General features: G+C 48.6%; 1 protein-coding gene across 1 annotated transcript; it reads left to right on the top strand.

Annotated features, from left to right (window-relative positions):
* Positions 1-13,379: 13,379 nt before the first annotated feature.
* Positions 13,380-16,144, top strand: LOC109766112 (uncharacterized). The gene has a single exon (XM_020324884.4). The coding sequence runs from the start codon at positions 13,569-13,571 to the stop codon at positions 15,942-15,944; it is 2,376 nt and encodes a 791-aa protein (XP_020180473.1). The 5' UTR covers positions 13,380-13,568; the 3' UTR covers positions 15,945-16,144.
* The last annotated feature ends 4,666 nt before the right edge of the window (positions 16,145-20,810 follow it).

Raw genomic sequence — 20,810 nt, 5'->3', positions numbered from 1 at the left:
CTTGAGCAACCTTGATCGAGTTTTGCAGAGATGTGAAGAAACAAATCTTGTCTTGAATTGGGAGAAGTGCCACTTTATGGTTAATGAAGGTATTGTCTTGGGGCACAAAATTTCTGAAAGAGGTATTGAAGTTGATAAAGCTAAAGTTGATGCTATTGAAAAGATGCCATGTCCCAAGGACATCAAAGGTATAAGAAGTTTCCTTGGTCACGCTGGATTTTATAGGAGGTTCATTAAGGACTTCTCAAAAATTTCTCGGCCTCTGACTAATCTATTGCAAAAAGATATACCATTTGTCTTTGATGATGATTGTGTAGAAGCATTTGAAATACTTAAGAAAGCATTAATCTCTGCACCTATCGTTCATCCACCTGATTGAAATTTACCCTTTGAAATTATGTGTGATGCTAGCGATTATGCTGTGGGTGCTGTTCTAGGGCAAAGAGTTGATAAGAAAGTAAATGTTATTCAATATGCTAGTAAAACTCTAGACAATGCCCGGAGAAATTATGCCACTACTGAAAAAGAATTTTTAGCAGTTGTATTTGCTTGTGATAAGTTCAGACCTTATATTGTTGATTCTAAAGTAACTATTCACACTGATCATGCTGCTATTAAATATCTTATGGAAAAGAAAGATGCTAAACCTAGACTTATTAGATGGGTTCTCTTGCTACAAGAATTTGATTTGCATATTATTGATAGAAAGGGAGCTGAGAACCCCGTTGCAGACAACTTGTCTAGGTTAGAAAATGTTCTTGATGACCCGCTACCTATTGATGATAGCTTTCCTGATGAACAACTAAATGTCATAAATGCTTCTCGTACTACTCCATGATATGCTGATTATGCTAATTACATTGTTGCTAAGTTTATACCACCTAGTTTCACATACCAACAGAAGAAAAGGTTTTTCTACGATTTGAGACATTACTTCTGGGATGACCCACATCTTTATAAAGAAGGAGTAGATGGTGTTATTAGACATTGTGTACCTGAGCATGAACAGGAACAGATCCTACGCAAGTGTCACTCCGAGGCTTATGGAGGACACCACGCTGGAGATAGAACTGCACATAAGGTATTGCAATCCGGTTTTATTGGCCTACTCTCTTCAAGGATGCCCGTAAGTTTGTCTTATCTTGTGATGAATATCAAAGAATTGGTAATATTAGTAGACGTCAGGAAATGCCTATGAATTATTCACTTGTTATTGAACCATTTGATGTTTGGGGCTTTGATTATATGGGACCGTTTCCTGTCTCTAATAGATATACACATATTTTAGTTGCTGTTGATTACGTTACTCAGTGGGTAGAAGTTATTCCAACTAGTAGTGCTGATCATAACACCTCTATTAAAATGCTTAAAGAAGTTATTTTCCGAGGTTTGGAGTCCCTAGATATTTAATGACTGATGGTTGTTCACATTTTATTCATGGTGCTTTCCGCAAAATGCTTGCTAAGTATGATGTTAATCATAGAATTGCATCTCCTTATCACCCACAGTCTAGTGGTCAAGTAGAATTGAGCAACAAAGAGCTTAAATTAATTTTGCAAAAGACTGTTAATAGATCTAGAAAGAATTGGTCCAAGAAACTTGATGATGCATTATGGGCCTACAGAACTGCATATAAAAATCCTATGGGTATGTCTTCGTATAAAATGGTTTATGGAAAAGCATGTCACTTACCTCTCGAACTAGAACATAAGGTATATTGGGCCATTAAAGAGCTCAATTATGATTTCAAACTTGCCGGTGAGAAGAGGTTATTTGACATTAGCTCACTTGATGAATGGAGAACCCAAGCCTATGAGAATGCCAAATTGTTTAAAGAAAAAGTTAAAAGATGGCATGACAAAAGAATACAAAAGCGTAAGTTTAGTGTAGGTGATTATGTGTTGCTATACAACTCTCGTTTAAGATTTTTTGCAGGAAAGCTTCTCTCTAAATGGGAAGGCCCTTACGTTATCGAGGAGGTCTATCGTTCCGGTGCCATAAAAATCAACAACTTCGAAGGCACAAATCCGAAGGTGGTGAACGGTCAAAGAATCAAACATTATATCTCAGGTAATCCTATAAATGTTGAAACTAATGTTATTGAAACCGTAACCCCGGAGGAATACATAAGGGACACTTTCTAGAACGTTTCAGACTCCGAAAAGGAATAGGTATGTGGTACGGTAAGTAAACCGACTCCAAAACAGTTCTAATGGAAATTTTTCCCTGTTTTGGAATATTTAGAAAAATAAAAAAATAAGAAGCAGTCCGGGAAGGACACGAGGCCTCCACGAGGGTGGAGGGCGCGCCCTACCCCCCTAGGCGCGCCCCCTGCCTCGTGGGCACCTCGTGTGCTCCCCGGACTCCGTTTTCTTGCACGATGCGTATTTTGGTTGGCAAAAATTCATTATATATTCTCCCAAAAGTTTTGACCACCATATCACGCAATTGTCCTCTGTTCTTGTTTCGAGCTGTTTTTCTGACAGATCTAGATCATCATGACGTCTCCAAGTGCCCCCAAGGACAAGTTCTTCGAGAAGGTGACCAACCCCTACCTCGCGGAGGTGCTGCAACACCCTCAAACCATTGAGATGCATGAGGGGGTGCTACACATCCGCGATGTTGAGGGACCAAGGAGGACCGGAAGCATGGAGACAAGACTCGAGGCAATGGAGCAACAAGTTTTCAAGTGCCAGGAGATGGTGGAGCGTGGACTTGACTCCAATCACATAATGATCACGGAGTTCACCAACAACCACAAGCTGGATGCCAAGGACATTGGGGAGGCCATCTTCAAGCTCCACGAGAAAATCGAGCACCTCCAAGCCCAAATCTATGACCTGCAGACCCTTTGAACCCTCATATGGAAGAAGGTACTGTTTTTGTATCCACGAGTGAGTGTAGAAATGCACTTGTGACATACTGCATCAAGGTAGAACGTACTTTCAAAGTTGACAAGAGCGATCAAGTACGTTACAGAGTGCACTGTCCCACTGAGGGTTGTCCATGGAGGATGCTCGCATTTAAAATGCGAAATAGCACAAATGTTCAAGTCAAAGTGAACCCTTTTAAGCACACATGCCAGGAATCAACCCTTAGGAAGGATACAATCAGTAGAGCCAAGTCAAGATGGGTGGCATAAGAAGTGGATGAAAGAAAACCAGCAAGTGGGTCCAAAGGAATTGCAGAAGAACATCAAAGACAAGTTCAAGATAGATTTGCCATACATGAGGTTGTTCAATGGTAAACAACATGCTATGGATTCTATTTATGGTAACTGGCAGGAAATTTTTCAATTGTTGTATTCATTCAAAGGTGAAGTGGAGAGGACCAGCCCAGGTAGTATTGTAGATATTGACCACCACACCATGGAGTACACATTCAGGGGAGTGACAAAGATCAAGAATGCTTTAGGAGGGTTTTTGTCTGCTTTGAGGCTTGTCGCCGGGTTTTTTTGGCAGGTTGCAGGCCTTATTTGGCTATTGATGCTACTTTTCTCATAGGGAGGTTTAAAGGACAGTTAGTAGCAGCTTGTGCAGTTGATGCACACAGTTTTGTATTTCCAGTTGCGTACGGTGTGCTGGAGACAGAGTCTGAGGAGAGCTGGACTTGGTTTTTGCATAATCTGCGCCGGGCTATTGCACATCCCAATGGGTTGGTAATTCATACTGTCGGTCTGGGGTTCCGGCAAAACCCTTAAGGTTCGAACTCTGGGGTGCGTGCGAAGTTCTTTCCCTCCTACCGTTCTACGCCCTAGCTCGCTAAGATCTCGTGGGCGAACTCGACGAACTCACAACACAAGGGACACAAGATTTATACTGGTTCGGGCCACCGTCGTGGTGTAATACCCTACTCCAGTGTGTGGTGGTGGATTGCCTCTTGGGCTGATGAAGAACAGTACAAAGGGGAAGAACAACCCCCTAAGGTTGAGGTGTTCTTGTGCTTATCGTACTTGCGTGGGTGAGGACTCAATGCCAGATGCCTCGATTGTGATGGCTAGTTCTACTTATATAGGCTCTGGTCCTCTTCCCAAATATCGAGCGGGAAGGGAGCCAACAACGGTGGCCAATTTGAAAGGGGACAGCTAGTACAAGCTATCCTGACAAAAGCGGTCTTCGCCTGCGAAAGGGCTCTGGTGATGACGTCGTCTTGGGCTCCACGCTGACCTCCGTCCTGCTGGCCTGCTGGTCTTGGTCTCATTGCACCGATATGGAAACCTTTGCCTGATGCCTCGGTACTCCGCGCCTGCGCTGGCCTCCTTAGCACCAAAGAGGAAACAAGGACGTTGTGCGCGCTGGCGCCCGCCTGATGTCGATCGTCATGGCTCACGTCACGAGAGTCTCGCGAGGTTTGCCCCGCCTTGATACCTCCGCTCCTCGTGAGCCTGCCTGGAGAGGCCACTCCTGAGGAGGTCTTGCGTCGTCCGCCTCGCGAGGGTCTAGAATGCCTCGTTGACGAAGATGGGCCGTACAGGCCTGCTAGCACAGCCACGCCGTGGGCCGCAGGCAGGCAAGTCTGGGGACCCCCGTTCCCAGAACGCCGACAGTAGCCCCCGGGCCCAAGGTGCGCTCGGGCTTGGCTTTGCGGCGAAGCCAAGGGTCAAGTGCGGAGCGCCGCGGGCCCCAAAAGCCTGCGGTCTTGGTCGACGCGTGGCGGTTGATTGGACGTGGCCGTCTCCACTTCCCCACGCTGCCTTGGCAACTGCCCGACTTGACAAGTCCCTGCGACATGCAAGGAAAACCATCATTACTTGTGATCGTGGAAGGCACCGTTTGGCCTTCTTTCGCTATAAATGGGGAGGGGGCTGGAGCCCCCGTCGCCCATTTCTTCCTGGCTTGCTTGCTTCTTTCCTCCTTGCTCCCCTGCTTGCAACAATGGCGCCATCGAAGAGGTTCTCCGCCGCAGAGAAGGGCAAGGCCCCTCGGGAGGGTCCCGGCTCCCCGGCGCCCAAGCATGGACGTGGCCGTCCCCACAAGCATGTCGCGACCCCCGCCGTGGCCCCCGGCTCTCGGGGTGGCACCGCAGCGCGCGGCAGGAGTCGCTCTGGTCGCGGCAGTCCTGTCGACGAGAGGAGATGCGCCGTGGTTGCGCGACCTCCCCGACCGCGGTTCCATGTGTCTGAGGTGCTTCCGGAGTTCGTTGTCTGGTCGGAGGATCCGGCCGGCAGCTGGCTCCAGCTCCCCCGCTTCTTTGCCGGCGAGCTGCCAGCCTCCTGTCCAGGCGGGCTCTGGCTGCAGGCAGACGGTTGCTGCAGCCGGGCTTCTTGGGTCGCGGTCGAGGTCTCCGTCGTGGGCAACATAGCTCTGGCCCGCGGTTGGTAGACGTTCGCCCGTGCGCGCGGCCTGGGCAGGCGGTGCACCCTCCACTTCAAGTTCGACGGCGACGCGACCCTCTTCATGAGGGTGTTCGGGGAAGACGGTCGCCGCGCCGGATGCTGCCCCGAGATGGACGACAGCGAGGAGGTGCTCGGCCTTGGTGATGGTCGGGACGAGGAGGAGGACGAACCCGCCGGTCACGCCTCGTCCGGCTATGGTGGCTCCTCCCTTGGCGACAGCTCCAGCAGCGGCAGCCTTGATCAGCCGCCACGCCGCCGCGCCCGCTTCGAAGGTGGTAGCGGGTCGTCCCGTCGCCGTGCATCGGTGAAGCGCGAGGAGGGGTCCGACTAGACCCGGGACGTTACCGAAGCCCTGCCCCCGTCGGCTGCTGCAGGGGCGAGCGTCGCTTTTGTTATGTTCCCCTCTTCCTTCCTGCATCGAAATGAAACCAGCATGGGCCCGGAGGGGCGTGTATCGAACCGTAACTTATTAACCGTTATGCTACGCTTGTTGTTTCAGTGCCGCGTGGTTATTTTGCGCAAAGATAACTTAGACTGGGCATTCGGGGCGCCCTCCTCCTCATGGGGCGTTTATTTCCTCGTGTCCATCTTGACCTTGTGGACTGCGGTTGCTCAGGAACTGCAAAAAATTTGCTAGGGAGTTTGCCAGGAGATTTGTTGTTCACCCAAGCCTTGACCCGACGCTTTGTATCATGGTACCCATGGGGCACGGACTGAGAGAGGTGCGCTAGCTTTCGGGCTCGAACGAGGGTAGCTCGCGAGAAGGCAGAGAGAAGAAAAACGCTCGCGAGGGCACCTGCCTAGCCCCCGTCGCGAGATATGCGAGAGAGAGAGAGAACACGAGCGAACCAGAGCCAGAAAATGTGGTAAGAGGCGAGGGAATCGAATCAGCAAGGAACACCAAAAGCAAACTTCGATTAAGGAAAAAGCGAGCCAACTACGGAAAGCAAATGAAAAGCCGCGTCCGGCACCTAATCTAGTCTTCTCACCAGCGCGGAGCTAAGTGCTGCCACTAGGCGTGGAAGGGAGCCCCAGGGCCTGAGGCCGGCGCTCCTGAGACTCTGGGGTGTGTACAGCCCCACTCATTATTACGTGAGAGTGTCACGGGCGGCGATTCTTCACAGGCACCGGGCCTTCTTCACAGGCTCTGGGCCTTTCTTCATAGGCTCTGGGCCTTGCTTCATGGGTAGAACTTCCGGAGGTGTTGGATGTTCCAGGCGTTCTGGATAGGTATCCCGTCCTGTGTCTCCAGGCACGCGGCGCCAGGCCTAGAGACATGGACGACCCTGAACGGGCCCTCCCACATGGGTGAAAGCTTGTGCAACCCTTCCCTCGAGAGGACCCGCCTCAGGACGAGGTCGCCCACCTCGAGCGTCCTGGAGCAGATGCTGCGGCAGTGGTATCGCCGCAGCGCCTGCTGGTACCTTGCCGCCCTTAGTGCAGCTTCGCGACGACGCTCCTCCCCCAGCACGAGGTCCATCCCCCGCGTGGCGTCCTGCTGCGTTTCATCGAACGCCAGGACCCGTGCGGAGTGATGCTTAACCTCGTGAGGAAGGACTGCTTCAGCTCCGTAGACAAGGAAGAATGGGGTCTCGCCCGTTGGCTTGGTGGCGGTGGTGCGGATAGACCACAGCACGGACTGGTGCTCGTCGTGCCAGCCCCTGCCACATGCCTCGAGCTTCTTCTTGAAGGTCCTGGTCTTGAGGCCCCTCAGGACCTCCGCGTTGGCACGTTCGGCCTGACCATTGCTCCTGGGGTGCGCCACTGAAGCGTAGCAGATCTGCGTTCCAAGGTTAGCACAGTAGGTTTTGAAAAGGTTACTAGTGAACCGCGAGCCGTTATCTGTGATGATACGGTTGGGGACCCCAAAGCGGCTCACGAGGCCCTTGATGAACTTGACAGCAGAGCCAGCTGGGATGGTGCGGACGGCTTCCACTTCTACCCACTTGGTGAACTTGTCGATGGCGACGTAGAGGTAGCGGTAGCCCCCAGGCGCTCGAGGGAACGGGCCCAGGATGTCCAGCCCCCAGACCGCGAACGGCCACGTGAGCGGAATGGTTTGGAGGCCCTGAGCCAGCTGATGAATTTGCTTGCCGTGGAACTGGCAGGCTTCACAGGACTTCACCAGCTCAGCTGCGTCGTTGAGCGCAGTGGGCCAGTAGAACCCACTGCGGAATACTTTGCCGACAAGGGTCCATGATGACGAGTGGTGCCCGCAGTCCCCACCGTGTATGTCAGTTAGCAGCTCCTTCCCCTGGTCCCTAGAAATGCAGCGCAGGGAAACGTTGTTCGGCCGCTTCCTGTACAACTCACCATCCTAGATGCAGTACGCCGTGGCTTGCCGAACCACACGCTCTGCGTCCTCCTCATTCTCTGGCAGCGCCCCTTGCATCAGATATTCCTTGAATTCCTTGGTCCAGCATCCCTCCTGAGGCTCGAGCGCCAAGAGCAAGCGAGGTCCTGAGGTTGGGCCACAGGCTGGGGCTCTTGAGGCAGGAGGCTGCGGGAGCTCCTCCCGAGGCTAAGCCGCGCTCGACAGTGGTGGTGTCACCGATGGCTTGAGCCGTTCCTCAAAGACACCGGGATCTTGTGGCTGCCGCTTGGATGCTCTCCTGGCGATGTCGTCGGCTTCCTTGTTGGTGCCCCGGGGCACGTGCTGCAGCTCCAGGCCCAAGAACTGCTTCTCCATCTTGCGCACCTCCGCGAGGTATGCCTCCATATGCTCGTCCTTTGGCTCGTATACTTTGTTGGAGAAGTTGACGAGGAGCTGCGAGTCGCCTCTAACGGTAAGGCGCTTCACCCCCAGAGCTGCCACGGCCTTCAGGCCAGCTATGAGGCCTTGGTATTCCGCGATGTTGTTGGAGACCTTCTCGCCCTGCTGAAAGTAGAGCTGCACGGTGTAGTAGAGCTTATCCTGAGTGGGTGAGATGAGTACTGCTCCAGCCCCTGCGCCCTGGTGCGCGAAGGCGCCATCGAAGTACATGACCCAACCGTCTGGTGCCTCACTTCCTCACGAGGTGGACCGGTCTTCGCCTACCTTAAGTGTCGGGACGTCCATCCATTCCGCCACAAAATCAGCGAGCGCGGCTCCCTTGATGACCCTGGTAGTGCTGAACTCTAACTGGAATGCTTGCAGCTCGATGTTCCACTCGGTGACCCTCCCAGCAGAATTGGGGCTCCTGAGCACCCTCTCCAATGGGTAGGCTGAGACGACCTTGATGGGGTGGCCCTGGAAGTAGTGCCGCAGCTTGCGCGAGGCCATCAAGAGTGCGAGCAGGAGCTTCTGAGGCATGGGATATCGTGCCCTTGCGTCCCGCAACACCGTGCTGACAAAATACACTGGGTGCTCGACAAGGGCTGGCGCGTTGGCGAGGCTTGTGTCTTGCGGGGGCCCGGACGTCTCCTGAGGTGGTGGAACTCCTGGTGCCTGGTCGCTTGCGGGGATCTCTGTGACGTCGTCCTGCCGAGCTTGGTCTTTCGTTGACGCCGCTGCGGCTCCCGCGACGCCTTCCTGATCTTGCGTCATTTCAGCTGTAGCTTGGAGCAACGCGCCCTTGGCTTGGTGCTCCTCCCGAACCGCCACCAGCGCTGCGCTAGCAGAGTACGGGGTGGCGGCCAGGTAGAGCTTAACTTTGACCAAGATTTAAACAAGTCTAAAACATCAAAATGAAAAACTAAGCCTAGATCCTTCTTAGTCACTCCAAAATGAAGCTGTGGTGAAGTTTTTGAAATTTTCATGTTCATTTCCTCAAAACACTTCTCTTCACTTCATACAAGAGAGTTTGAGATACTTGAGATATCACATAAGACACATGAACTTTTCGTTTAAATGTATGTAGACCTTGTTTATCAACTTAAATCGTTAGTATATGACATAAGAAGACTATGTGCGTAGGTTTTTCATTTTTCTGATTTTTATTTAATTTATTATGCTCATTTGAAATCTGGTCGAACCTATCTTTGACTGCTCCAAACCCCGCTAACCCTAGCGCTGAACAAGGACCGTCCATCTAACCCTAGCGGCGATCAAGGACCGTCGATCTAACCCTTATAGAAGGAATATGCGGGGAGGAGGGGGGCGATCCGCGAGATGCAATCTGATTGGCTGGGTGTTTTTTTTCTCAACACGTACCAGGCGTGCTGGATGGACCGTTGGCCGTCTCGTTGTCTGGGCCTGAGAGCGCTGTTAATGCCCGTCTCAACCTTTCCAGGCTTGCATGCATGGGAAGGGCGCGCGGCGTGGGAATGCATGCGCGGGAGGCGAGCGACGTGGCCATGCGCGTATTGATTCATTACGGCATTGTTTCAGATTACGGCAGTGATTCAGTTACCCAGTGATTCAGATGCACGCGCCCGGTCAAACAGCAGCCCTATCATTTCGTTGCAGTGATTCAGATGCACGCACGCGCCCCATCATTTCTGTGCCAAGACTTAACGGATATACACACGCGTCCGGATTCACACGCGCACCATTCGCATCCCTTCTTTCTTCCTCTCCCACCCACATGCCTATTTATATGCCTCTCTTCCTCTCCCACTCACCACCCAAAGCCAGATCCATTCTCTCCAACTTCAAACACCCAAGCGACCGAGCCCTCCATCCTCTCCGAGAACCCCAAGCACCAAGTGAAGATGCAGTACAACGGCCCGACCTTCCTTCGTCTGCCTGTCATGCCGGAGCTGCGCTACCCACCGGGCGTGCTCGTGGAGAGGGAGCTCCGTGTGCGGGCGACTTCCTGGTGGAGGGGGTCCGTCGAGCTCACCCACACCTTCCTCAGAGCCGGCTATGCCCACCTCCCATGGGGCTCGCCTAGGATGTTCACCCTCAACAAGGTTCGTGACCGCGCCGACATCCTCCTACTGCTCACGGTCACCTTCGCCAACCCGTTTGACACGCGCGAGCTCCTCGACCAAGTGTATTGGTGCGGCTGCGAGTCCATCTTCTTCACGGTGTACAACATCTTCACCAACTACGAGTGCATCTTCCCCACCGAAAACCAGATGCACTCCCTTCCCTACGACGAGGAGGAGTGAAGTTGAAGACGGTGTTGAAGGGGCGCGGCCAAGGTGAAGATGAAGATGTTCAAGAAGGGGTGCGAGCCCGGAGTGAAGTTGTTCGTCAAGCTCGTCATGTTTTAGTTTTATCGTTTTTATTTTGTTGCTTTTCTATGTCGTGCGTGCGGTGTCGTGTTGTGTCCCTGGACTTATCTATGCAGGGTACCCATCTATATAAGGGTACGGTGGGTTGTATCTTATCTATCTAAGTTATTATGTGTGTTCAAAAATGTCTGTGCCCAAAGATATCATTTCTTCCATAAACCAAGTCATGTGCCACTCTAAACCAAGTGCCACTCTAACCAGAATCATGTGGTAGTGCAAACATACGTTTTCAGCCCTCCAAAAGTTCAGTGCAAAACAAAGGAAAACCACTCTCACGTGTGTGCAAACATTCAGTACAAACATGCATTTTTAAACCCTAAACCAAGTCACGGTCTCACTATGTATAGTTTCCTTCCCTAGCCATGTCAAAGTCTTTCCATCTGCCCTAGCGGATACCAGCGCAGCCCTAAACGCCACAAACCCATGCGGTCCTGGTTCGAGTCCCAACCGCACCAATTTTTTGTGCATTTTCCACCTTCATTTTTTAGACAAATTATTTTTTTTCTCAATGTAATGCCCTTAAAAAATGCTCATTAATTTTGGCACCAGGTGTAAACCTCTACCAGAGCTGAGGCACATTTTCCATGACATTTTGGTCTTTGATTTAAATCACGATGTATTTGAATTGGAGTAATTAAAGTGGTATTAAATATTTAACAGCTCAAAAAAATTCTAAACTTAATTGTTTGGATATGGAATAATTCAATTAGCTTCCACAAAAAGTTTCAGAATTAAATAAAATGATTTACCACCTAAACTAAATCAGAACAGAAAACAGAAAAACACGCAAAAGATCTCATTTGCCCACCCCCGAATGGGCCTAATTGGATGCAGTTGGCCCATTAGTCTAGCCGCCACTTGGCTCTCCGCTCTGAATTTGGCACACAGAGAAACCTTTTTTTACAGAAAGGTAGAGCAGAGAGCTGCATTTCATTGATCAAACTTTCTGAATTTCTCATTTCTTCTACCTTTTTTCAACATATTTAAATGTTGGTCATTTCTTCTCCCTTTCTTCAACATTTAAACAACTTTGACCAACATTTAAACAAGGTGAATTTCTCATACAATTTCAAGCTTACAAATCCCTCCATAATTCATGCTTTTTCATATAATTTCAACATTACACCCAGTGCGATTATCATACCTACAAATGCCCAAGTAATTGCAAATGGGTATTTGTGCTTGATCTTCAAGCTTCCTAACATTCTTCTTCAACATCCTAAGCTCAACAGCTAGCTCTCTTTCATTGCATGCTTTGTCCTCCGTCTCTTCTTCCGGAGCTCGTGCTGCAGCCACTGCCGTTCGTGGCAGCATGGGCAACCATTCTTCATGCTCTTCTTGCAGTTCATTCATTAGAGTCTTGGCCAGAGCATCGACCCAAAGGAAGAAACACTTCACCTGCATGAACGCCAAACAGATCAACCGTATTGCTCAAAGATCCCGACCACGAAAATGGTGCAATTGCCCCGATTCTTACCCCATTCTCGCTGCACACGTAGAACATACAATTATGGTTCTTCGGTGTGTGAGAAACCCTCCGATCAACGCCCGCCTGGCACCACGGACAGACGAAGATCGGTATCTCCACGCGCGCCGGGCTCTGGATCCGCGAGGTGGCGCGGGAGCTTGAAGAAGACATCGAGCTCGGAGCCGAAGGGGATCTCAACGCCGTCGCGCCCTCCACAGCTATCTTCCCACCGCCGCGCTCTCTGTCGCCGGCTCTCTCTGTCGTCGTGGTCACCGCCGCGCTCTCTGTCGTCGTGGTCACCGCCGCTCCCTCTGTCGCCCACTTATATTGCACACCTGCAACGACTCTCTGCTCAACGGCTCTTTGCTGGGTTCCACAAGCCACGAGAGCAACGGTCTGATCGTGTAGCGCATCTCTGCCGCCTGGTCCCACCTGTAAGGGCCGAGTCAAAACGTTGACCTGACGGAGACGGCAGTGTTCACGGAACGAGTCGGTGCGGAAAGACTAAGGGCAAAACTGAGCACGATTCACAACTGAGGGCAAAACTGAGCACAGAGACACCACTGAGGGCAAAAGGATAATTAGTCCTAAATGTATTGTCGAGTCTATTCCATCCGATCGGTTTTTTAGTTGCATTGACTAGAGCATGCACTTCTACGACCACAATGCCAATGCCCGCCCGTGCCACCGCCTGGCCATGCATCTCGTCGATGCCACACCCTACTCCAGTGTCGCGCCCCTGCCGAGCCATAGCATCTTGCGCTACCGCCACACGCCAGGGAGGAAGGAGGAGCCCCGCAACCGTGGAAGCTGCCGCCGGGGGAAGGGGAGCGGCCCGCGGGTGGCGGGAGCTAGGGTTCGCCTCGACACCACTGGCAAGAGTGACACGCCCGAAGTGATTTTGATAGGTGTTTTTTCGTCTCACGTGAGAACTTCTCTCGTGGTGTTTTCGTATATCTAGAATTCATTTTTATTTGGCATGTGTCGTTGGTGGTTGCCAGATGGATTTTTTTTTGAAATAAAATGCAAGTTTTTAAGAAATCTTTTTGAGTAGGCTTAAATTTTCACGATGGCAAGCATGAATGTGAGTAAATAAATATGTGATTGAATGGTAGGAGCACAGTGATATTTCAGCTCACCAGACTTTAAGTTCTAAATGAAGTGCTCGTATTTTTCTGAATTTATTTCAAACCTTCTAAGGATTACTATAAAGGCGTCTGTGACAATTTCGTCAGTCAATCTTAAGATAATTAGCCGTCTCAGTCTCTCGAAGGTATTTATAGGGTGTGTGTTCATAAAAGTGAATGTATGTGCATATGTGTGAGGCTCTCCGTCCGTGCTGTCTAAAAAAAATGAGCGTCATCGGAATCACGATTTTCCGTTAAAAAAACGAGTTTCCATTAAAAATGTCAGGTCTGGATCTCGTTATTTTCAACGTGGAAAGGAAAAGGAAAAACACTCTTCGAACTTTATTTTCCAGCCCTCGCCTCGCCGCGCGGCCTGCCCCCCAACTCTCTCCTCTCCCACTCTGGTCTTCGCCGCCGCCGCCGCCGCCGCTGCCGCCCCGGAAATCTCCATCTCGAGCTCCCTCCCCTCGATGACCGTATGAGATGTGCGGCGGCGGCACGCTCTCTCCTCCCCCTCCCACCCGCCGCGGCGCCTATCCACACTCACACCGCATCCCCTTCCCTGGCCGCCGAGCTCGCCGCCGCCGACGCCCTCCACGCGCTGCTCTCCACGCTCCCGCCCTCCCTGCCCACCCTCCTCCCTTGCCTGTCCCTCCTCTCGCCCCGCCTCACCCTGCACACCGTCTCCGATGCGCTCCTGTGGGCCGACCTCCCGGCCGCATCCCGCATCCGCCTCTTCCTCTTCTCCGCCCTCTCCCCGCGCCTCCGCTCCCCGCTGCTCCACTCGCGGGCCGTCTCCGTGCTCCTCTCCGGCGACCCCGACGCCGCAATGTTCGACGCCCTCGCCGACGCCCGCGCCGCCGGCCTCCCCGCCCCGTCCGCCGCGTTCGCGGCACTCGTCACCGCGCACGCCTCAGCAGGCCGGCCGCAAGAGGCCGTCGACGCCTTCTCACGGATGGGCGACTTCGACTGCCGCCCCACCGCCTTCATCTACAACGCCGTCTTCAAGGTCCTCGTCGACAGCGGCGCGATCCTCCTAGCCCTGGCGCTGTATAATCGGATGGTCAGCGCCGGATGCCCGCCCAACAGGGCCACGTACAATGTGCTCATGGATGGGCTCTGCAAGCGGGGCATGGCGGGTGACGCCCTCAAGATGTTTGACGAAATGCTCGAGAGGGGGATCGTGCCGGACGTGAAGATCTATACTGTGTTAATCTCGTCCCTGTGCAGTGCAGGGAGGACTGAGGAAGCTGCGCGTCTCATTTGCTCCATGAAGGAGAAGGGGTGCCCACCTGACGAGGTCACATACAACGCTTTCTTGAGCGGGCTCTGCAAGGCTGGCAGGGTCGATGATGCATTTGAGCGGTTGGAGCTGCTCCAAGATGGGGGGTTTGCACTTGGATTGAATGGGTATAGTTGTCTGATAGATGGTCTCTTCCAGGCAGGCCGGTTTGATGAGGGCTTCAGTTATTACAAGGAAATGTTGGAGAAGAATGTTAAACCAGACGTCGTCCTGTACACGATAATTATCCGTGGTTGTGCAGAGGCTGGCAGGACTGAGGATGCCTTCTCATTACTCAATGTGATGAAGGACAAAGGGTTTGTGCCTGACACTTTCTGTTACAACACACTGCTCAAGGCTTTCTGCGATGTCAGTAACCTGGATATGGCTCAGTCATTGCGGTCAGAGATGTTGCAGAATAATGTGGGCCTGGACTCAACAACACACAATATCATGATATGTGGACTGTGCAAGAAAGGACTCATAGACGAGGCAATGCAGGTTTTTCATGAGATGGGAGAACTTGGTTGCCATCCGACGGTCATGACATACAATGCACTCATTGATGGACTCTATAGGGTCGGCAGGCTAGAGGATGCTAAGATGCTTTTTTATAAGATGGAAATGGGGAATAACCCCTCCTTGTTCCTTCGACTGACCCTTGGTGCCAACCAGGTGAGGGACAGCGAGAGCCTTCGTAAGCTGGTTGATGGTATGTGTGAATCTGGGCAGGTGCTGAAAGCATTCAAGCTTGTTCGGGGTATAATAGACAGCGGAGTTGTTCCTGATGTTGTCACATATAACACACTGTTAAATGGACTCTGTAAAGAGAAGAATCTTGACGGCGCACTGCGGCTCTTCAAAGAGCTCCAACTTAAGGGAATCTCTCCTGATGAAGTCACTTATGGGACTCTAATTGATGGGCTTTGGGGGGCACACAGAGAAAATGATGCCATGATGTTGTTCCAGAACATATTGCGGGGTCATGGTTCCCCTAGTTTGTCGATCTACAATACTATGATGAGATCACTCTGTAGGATGAAGAAATTAACGCAAGCAATCAACCTCTGGTTGGATTACTTGCCCAAAAAGTACAACCTCACACCAGAAGATGAAGTAATCGCTAATGCCCGTAACTGTTTTGAAGTAAGATCCCTGGATGAAGCAGTTAAGGAGTTAATCAAGATTGATCAAGAATATGACTCCGTTAGCTCAAACCCTTACACCATTTGGTTGATAGGGCTTTGTCAGGTAAAGAGAATTGATGATGCTCTTAGGATATTTCATACCCTTGAAGAATTTGGAATTGATGTCACACCTGCGTGCTGTGCTCTTCTTATCAATTACCTATGCTGGGACAGAAATCTAAATGCAGCAGTTGAAATCATGATGTATACATTGAGTAAACGTTTCATTGTGTCCCAAGCTGTAGGCAACCGTTTACTTAGGCGGCTTTGTATCCGTTATAGAAGGAAGGATGCACAGGCACTTGCATGGAGAATGCATCTTGTAGGATATGATATGGATGTATATCTCCGTGAGCCTACAAAAACTTTGCTATACAGTCAATAGAAATATCTGTAGTGTTGTAGGACTACAGAGCTACCCCCAGGAGGGATGCTGATGTTTTGTCCTGTATCAATTTTGTTAGGTAAAACAACAAAATAGGGTGTGATTCACTGATTTCTTACCTCTTGCAATGGATTTGTAACCCATCAGTTGAGTTGTAACTTCAATAATGCGGCAAAAAGTTTTATGTCAGCAACATGTTATACCCTCTTGTCAGCACTGTACAATAACATGCATTTACTCAGGGGAAAAGCTGTGATACATTTGCACTGTTTGATTTTATTCTTCTCATCTGCATCTGGAATATGGTGCATCATAATGCAAGCAGTACGCACTGGATCAACAGAAACAATAAAAACAGGGCTCATAGCATATTTTTTGCTTCGAGTAATGCATGTTTACTTGATCTTACTGTACTTATTGAATAAACATACTAACTTTTACTGTTGTATTGTACTGCCTTTGAATTTATTTACCATCTCGTCGTTCTGGAAGTGAAAAATTGGCTGGGTAGATGCTCTGCAGGTAATACTTGACCGAACAAGGTTGTTTCCCTTGCTTGGTTATTTTATTATGCGACCGCACGACACTTACAATTAGCTTTCTTGTTTCTTCTTCTGTGTTGAACTGCAGTATCCCTTTCTGTTGGAAGCCGTGACATCATATTTTTTCGCCAAGAAAATCTTGGAATTGGAGATATGTTCAATTAGATTGATGGTAGCTAGACAGCTAATGTTGCTACTACATAGTTGTATTATGGTTAATGATCTCAAGCAATTTGAATGGTCCAATAAGAAGAAAGCAACTTAGCAAAATTTGATTAATTGCAAGAAAATTACTAAGTCGGGAGTTTTATTTGCCTTAATTTAACATTTTATCTAAAGTTCAGAAAAAAGTGACTTGTTCTGTTTCTCATCCTTTAACGAGCGATTTAGTTTGACTGTCAAATTTTGATAACTATGTGAATGACATAACATAATGTCCTTGTCAACCTTTCAACCATTTGCAGCACATTCACTACAGAATACACACTTGACAATATGAAGTAAATGAGGTTACCAGGGCGTGTCTTTGCTATTATGATACACTAAATCAGGTCAGCTGCTGCCTCTGATTCAGTTTTTAGGTCTTAGCCGCTGGCCACTTCTTGTAAAGATTTTTAGTTTGCTTGTGTGACAAATCGGGGTGTGAACTCTTATGGATCACATGGGCGATTTTGAACCCCAATCTGGATTGGCCGATCTGGAGCGGCCTTCGAAGTTCATTCCACACAGAATTTGGCACTTCCTCCGATCCATATTACTTGTCGCTCAAACGGATGTATCTAGCATCCGTTTGAGTGACAAGTAATATGGATCGGAGGGAGTAATTGTGATCTAGGTGTCCAGATTTTATCATGTGAACATGTTGCTGGGTAAACCTTGATTGCGTTATGCATTGGACAGATGATTTCATGTTATTTGTGAATACACATCGTAGCATGAATTTCATAATATATTTAAATATAAACTTCGACATATCCACTTTTCATGGAGACATGGAATAAGATAATATTTTTCCTTTTGTAGCAACCTTCAAACACATTCAAAATCTTAGGAATGATATATATGATTTTGTTATTGAAGTATGTTAATATCACACTGCATATCAAATTGCAGATCTCCTCAAGCAGTTGAGAGGTAAGTGATAGTTTGGCAAAGAGTAATTTTCTTTTTGTAGCAATCATCAAACACATTTAAAAGCTATGGTTTTTTTGTTCCAATTCATATATACGGATGCCTGTAACATATTCCCTCCGTTCCAAAATAGATGACCCAACTTTGTACTAACTTTAGTACAAAGTTGGGTCATCTATTTTGGAACGGAGGGAGTAGAAATGATTAAACTAAGATGGTTTTTGTGCTTCTCTTCGTTGGTATGGGTGCACTCATATCCGAGAATTTTTCCTTAGATTGACTATGATTCCAGAATTACCACATGTTGGGTGGAAATTGTTTGCATTTCAGATATGTTCTTCCTTCTATATTGCAACCCCCTTTGCATTGCTACAATCATTCTCAACATGATACTATTATCACTGTCAAGGGTATATGAGTGGCACCCGAATGAGTGAGCAGTGCTGTTCTGTCTTGTTGCACTACCAACGGTATCTAGGACACCTGCTTAATGGTTGTTTGTGTCGATGTAATTTGTACTGTATCGTCCCGATGTTATTTCGGGTAATAATTTTGAATTGCTGGCAATAGTTGGTTTAGTTACTCACCCCTAAGCCCTAGCTATGTCAAGAATCAATAGTCAGCCAGTCTGTGGATGGAGTTTTATTTTATTTTGATGTTGTTCAGGAAAACTGCAAGTGCCAGTTACAGGTAAAAGAAACACATCACTCTTTATCGAACAAGGATAAACCTGATGTGCAATCAGTACACAGATTAACATTGTTATGGAATTAGCAGGCAATACAATGTGTGCAATCAACCCATGTTAGCTGACACTCCCAGGTTGTGATGACTGGTGAGCGGGACGTTACTTTGTATACACTACTGCTTGGGTTTCACCCGTGATATTCATTTTCTTCTATTTGAACTGGCATCTTGTAATGGATGCACCAAATCAGTGTGAAACTATGATTTTTAAGCTAGTTTGTGTTTCCATCAGCCAAATGATATTCGGCAATTCCTGGATCTTTGGGTCCTCCTTCGCGGAGTGCAGCTACAAGTGGGCGTGGAGGATACCATATTGTGGAAACACACGGCCTGTGGGAGCTACTCATAACGTGCACTACTTGACCATCACCCGTTCTGCCATCCAAGACAGGTTATGGACATCCGTTCGCTTGGCAAAGCGAGGGTGGCCAAACAGTGGCCCGTGCACCTTCTGTAGGCGTGAACAAGAGACCGTCGAGCACATTTTCTTTCAATGTAGATACACCTTGAGAGTTTGGGAGATGGTCAGAGCTTGGCTTCAACTCATTGATTTGGATACTTCAGGTTGGGCGGCTTACACGAGCATCCATGAGTGGTGGTGTGAATCGGCTTCCGCCTACAGTGCACACAAGAAAGTGATGCTGTCTATCTTCATGCTCGTTTTTTTTTGGCGACTATCTTCATGCTCGTTTTGAAAGCAATTTGGGATGAAAGGAACACACGGGTTTTTCGAGGCCGCTCCACTCCAACGTTTACCACTCTCCAAGCTATCAAGCACGAGGCGACGCTATGGGTCCTAGCAGGGGCGAAACATTTGGGTCTTCTAATGCCGGGAGAGTAACGGCTTGTATTTTCTTTTCGGCCTTTGGCCGGTGCCTGAAAACCTTGTTAAACCTCCTTCTTATTTAATGAATGGGGCAAATCTTTTGCCTCCGTTTCAAAAAAAAAAAGGTTGTTTCTTTCTGGTTGCTAATACAAAGTATGATCTTCGCCAGAATTACATGTTGGCTGGTGGGATTTTCTGTTCAGGTCTGTTTAATTGTGTCTCTTCCTGATTTTTGTTTTGAATTTCAAACCGTAAAGTTTGCTATGGTGCTATTTCTTTTATTCCTCCAATCCAAAAGATCACACATCCTCTTCTGTAAACTGTTACTGCACCGGTGTTCAGAAACAAATACAGTAGATAACAACTGCCTTTGTTGCATGGTAGCTGGAAATCACTGGTGGTGACTGACCAGCAGTTGACACCGTATCTGAATTGGACAAGCTGTTTGCCACAATTTGATAGGAACCAAATTTCATCCAGAATTTGAAATGTTTTTCGTAGATCATAACTGTGAAGCTGAGTATGTGACACTTGAACCAGTTTGGCTTTAGTCACCCGTACACTGCGAGTTAAATGCTTACCTCAACATGGAGAGATTTTGCTCTGAAACCCTGTCAAGCAGAACACAAATTATTGAAATGCCATTACGCATGCACAATCATGATCATATGGGAGTCCTCGTCCAGAGTGTCATTTTTTTTTATCACCAAGCACACGCGATGTTGGATTAAGTTCTTTTTGGGGTCAGATTTTACAAAGTTGGGGTCTGGAAATAGTACACTGCAAATACGGTAGATTACAGGATCAAACCGACCCGTAGCAGCTGTCACCTTTTTTGCCGCGAGAATGATGAGATTCGTGTGCACCAAGGTAGGGCTAGGGTTTCAATGGGTCAGTTGGTCCAATCAACAACCCCTTGACCACACCACGCCCAACAAAAGCCTTTGAGGCCAGCAGCTCAATCAAAGTACTAAAACCCTGACAAAAAGATCCGTCGGAATATATACAACCCCTTCTCCATTTAGCAAAAATGTCAACCATGATTGCTTCCCCACTGACTCTCCTTCCCTTCATCACTAGCTATGCCTGGGAAATCAAGGATTCTTTTCTCTGTGCTCTCATTAGGTTTTATTACTACTACTACTTTGGAATAAAATTGCATGATTGGATACATACCAATACTTTGCGTGCTACTACCTCTGTTCCAAATACTTGAAGTTTCAGGTTTACTCCAAGTAAAAATAATAATTTAAAGTTTGACCAACTTTAAAGATTTTCTTTTAATATCTACAACATCACATATACATATCATTTCAGAAAAAGAATCATATCATGAAAATATATGTTATGATGAATCTCACCTACGTAATTTGGTGTAGTAGAAGTTGGAATGTTTTCCATAAACTTAGTCAAATTTAAAGAAATTTGACTTACACAAACCCAGAACTTCAACTGATTTTGGAATTGAGGGAATCATCGCTAAGCTCCCTCTGCGTCGGTATACAATGTTTCTTTTCTAACATCAGTACAGACAGAAACACTCATATATACGCACATACACTCACCTCTGTGAACGCACACATGTATACCCTACCTCTATGAGCACCTCCGAGAGACTGA

This window comes from Aegilops tauschii, chromosome 5 (genome assembly GCF_002575655.3).
Source record: "Aegilops tauschii subsp. strangulata cultivar AL8/78 chromosome 5, Aet v6.0, whole genome shotgun sequence".
Taxonomy (NCBI): domain Eukaryota; kingdom Viridiplantae; phylum Streptophyta; class Magnoliopsida; order Poales; family Poaceae; genus Aegilops; species Aegilops tauschii.
This window is presented reverse-complemented; position numbering and strand designations above follow the sequence as displayed.

What these genes read in the sequence shown, in the direction of transcription:
- LOC109766112 (XM_020324884.4), top strand. Translation starts at nt 13,569, where the DNA reads ATGAGATGTGCGGCGGCGGCACGCTCTCTCCTCCCCCTCCCACCCGCC.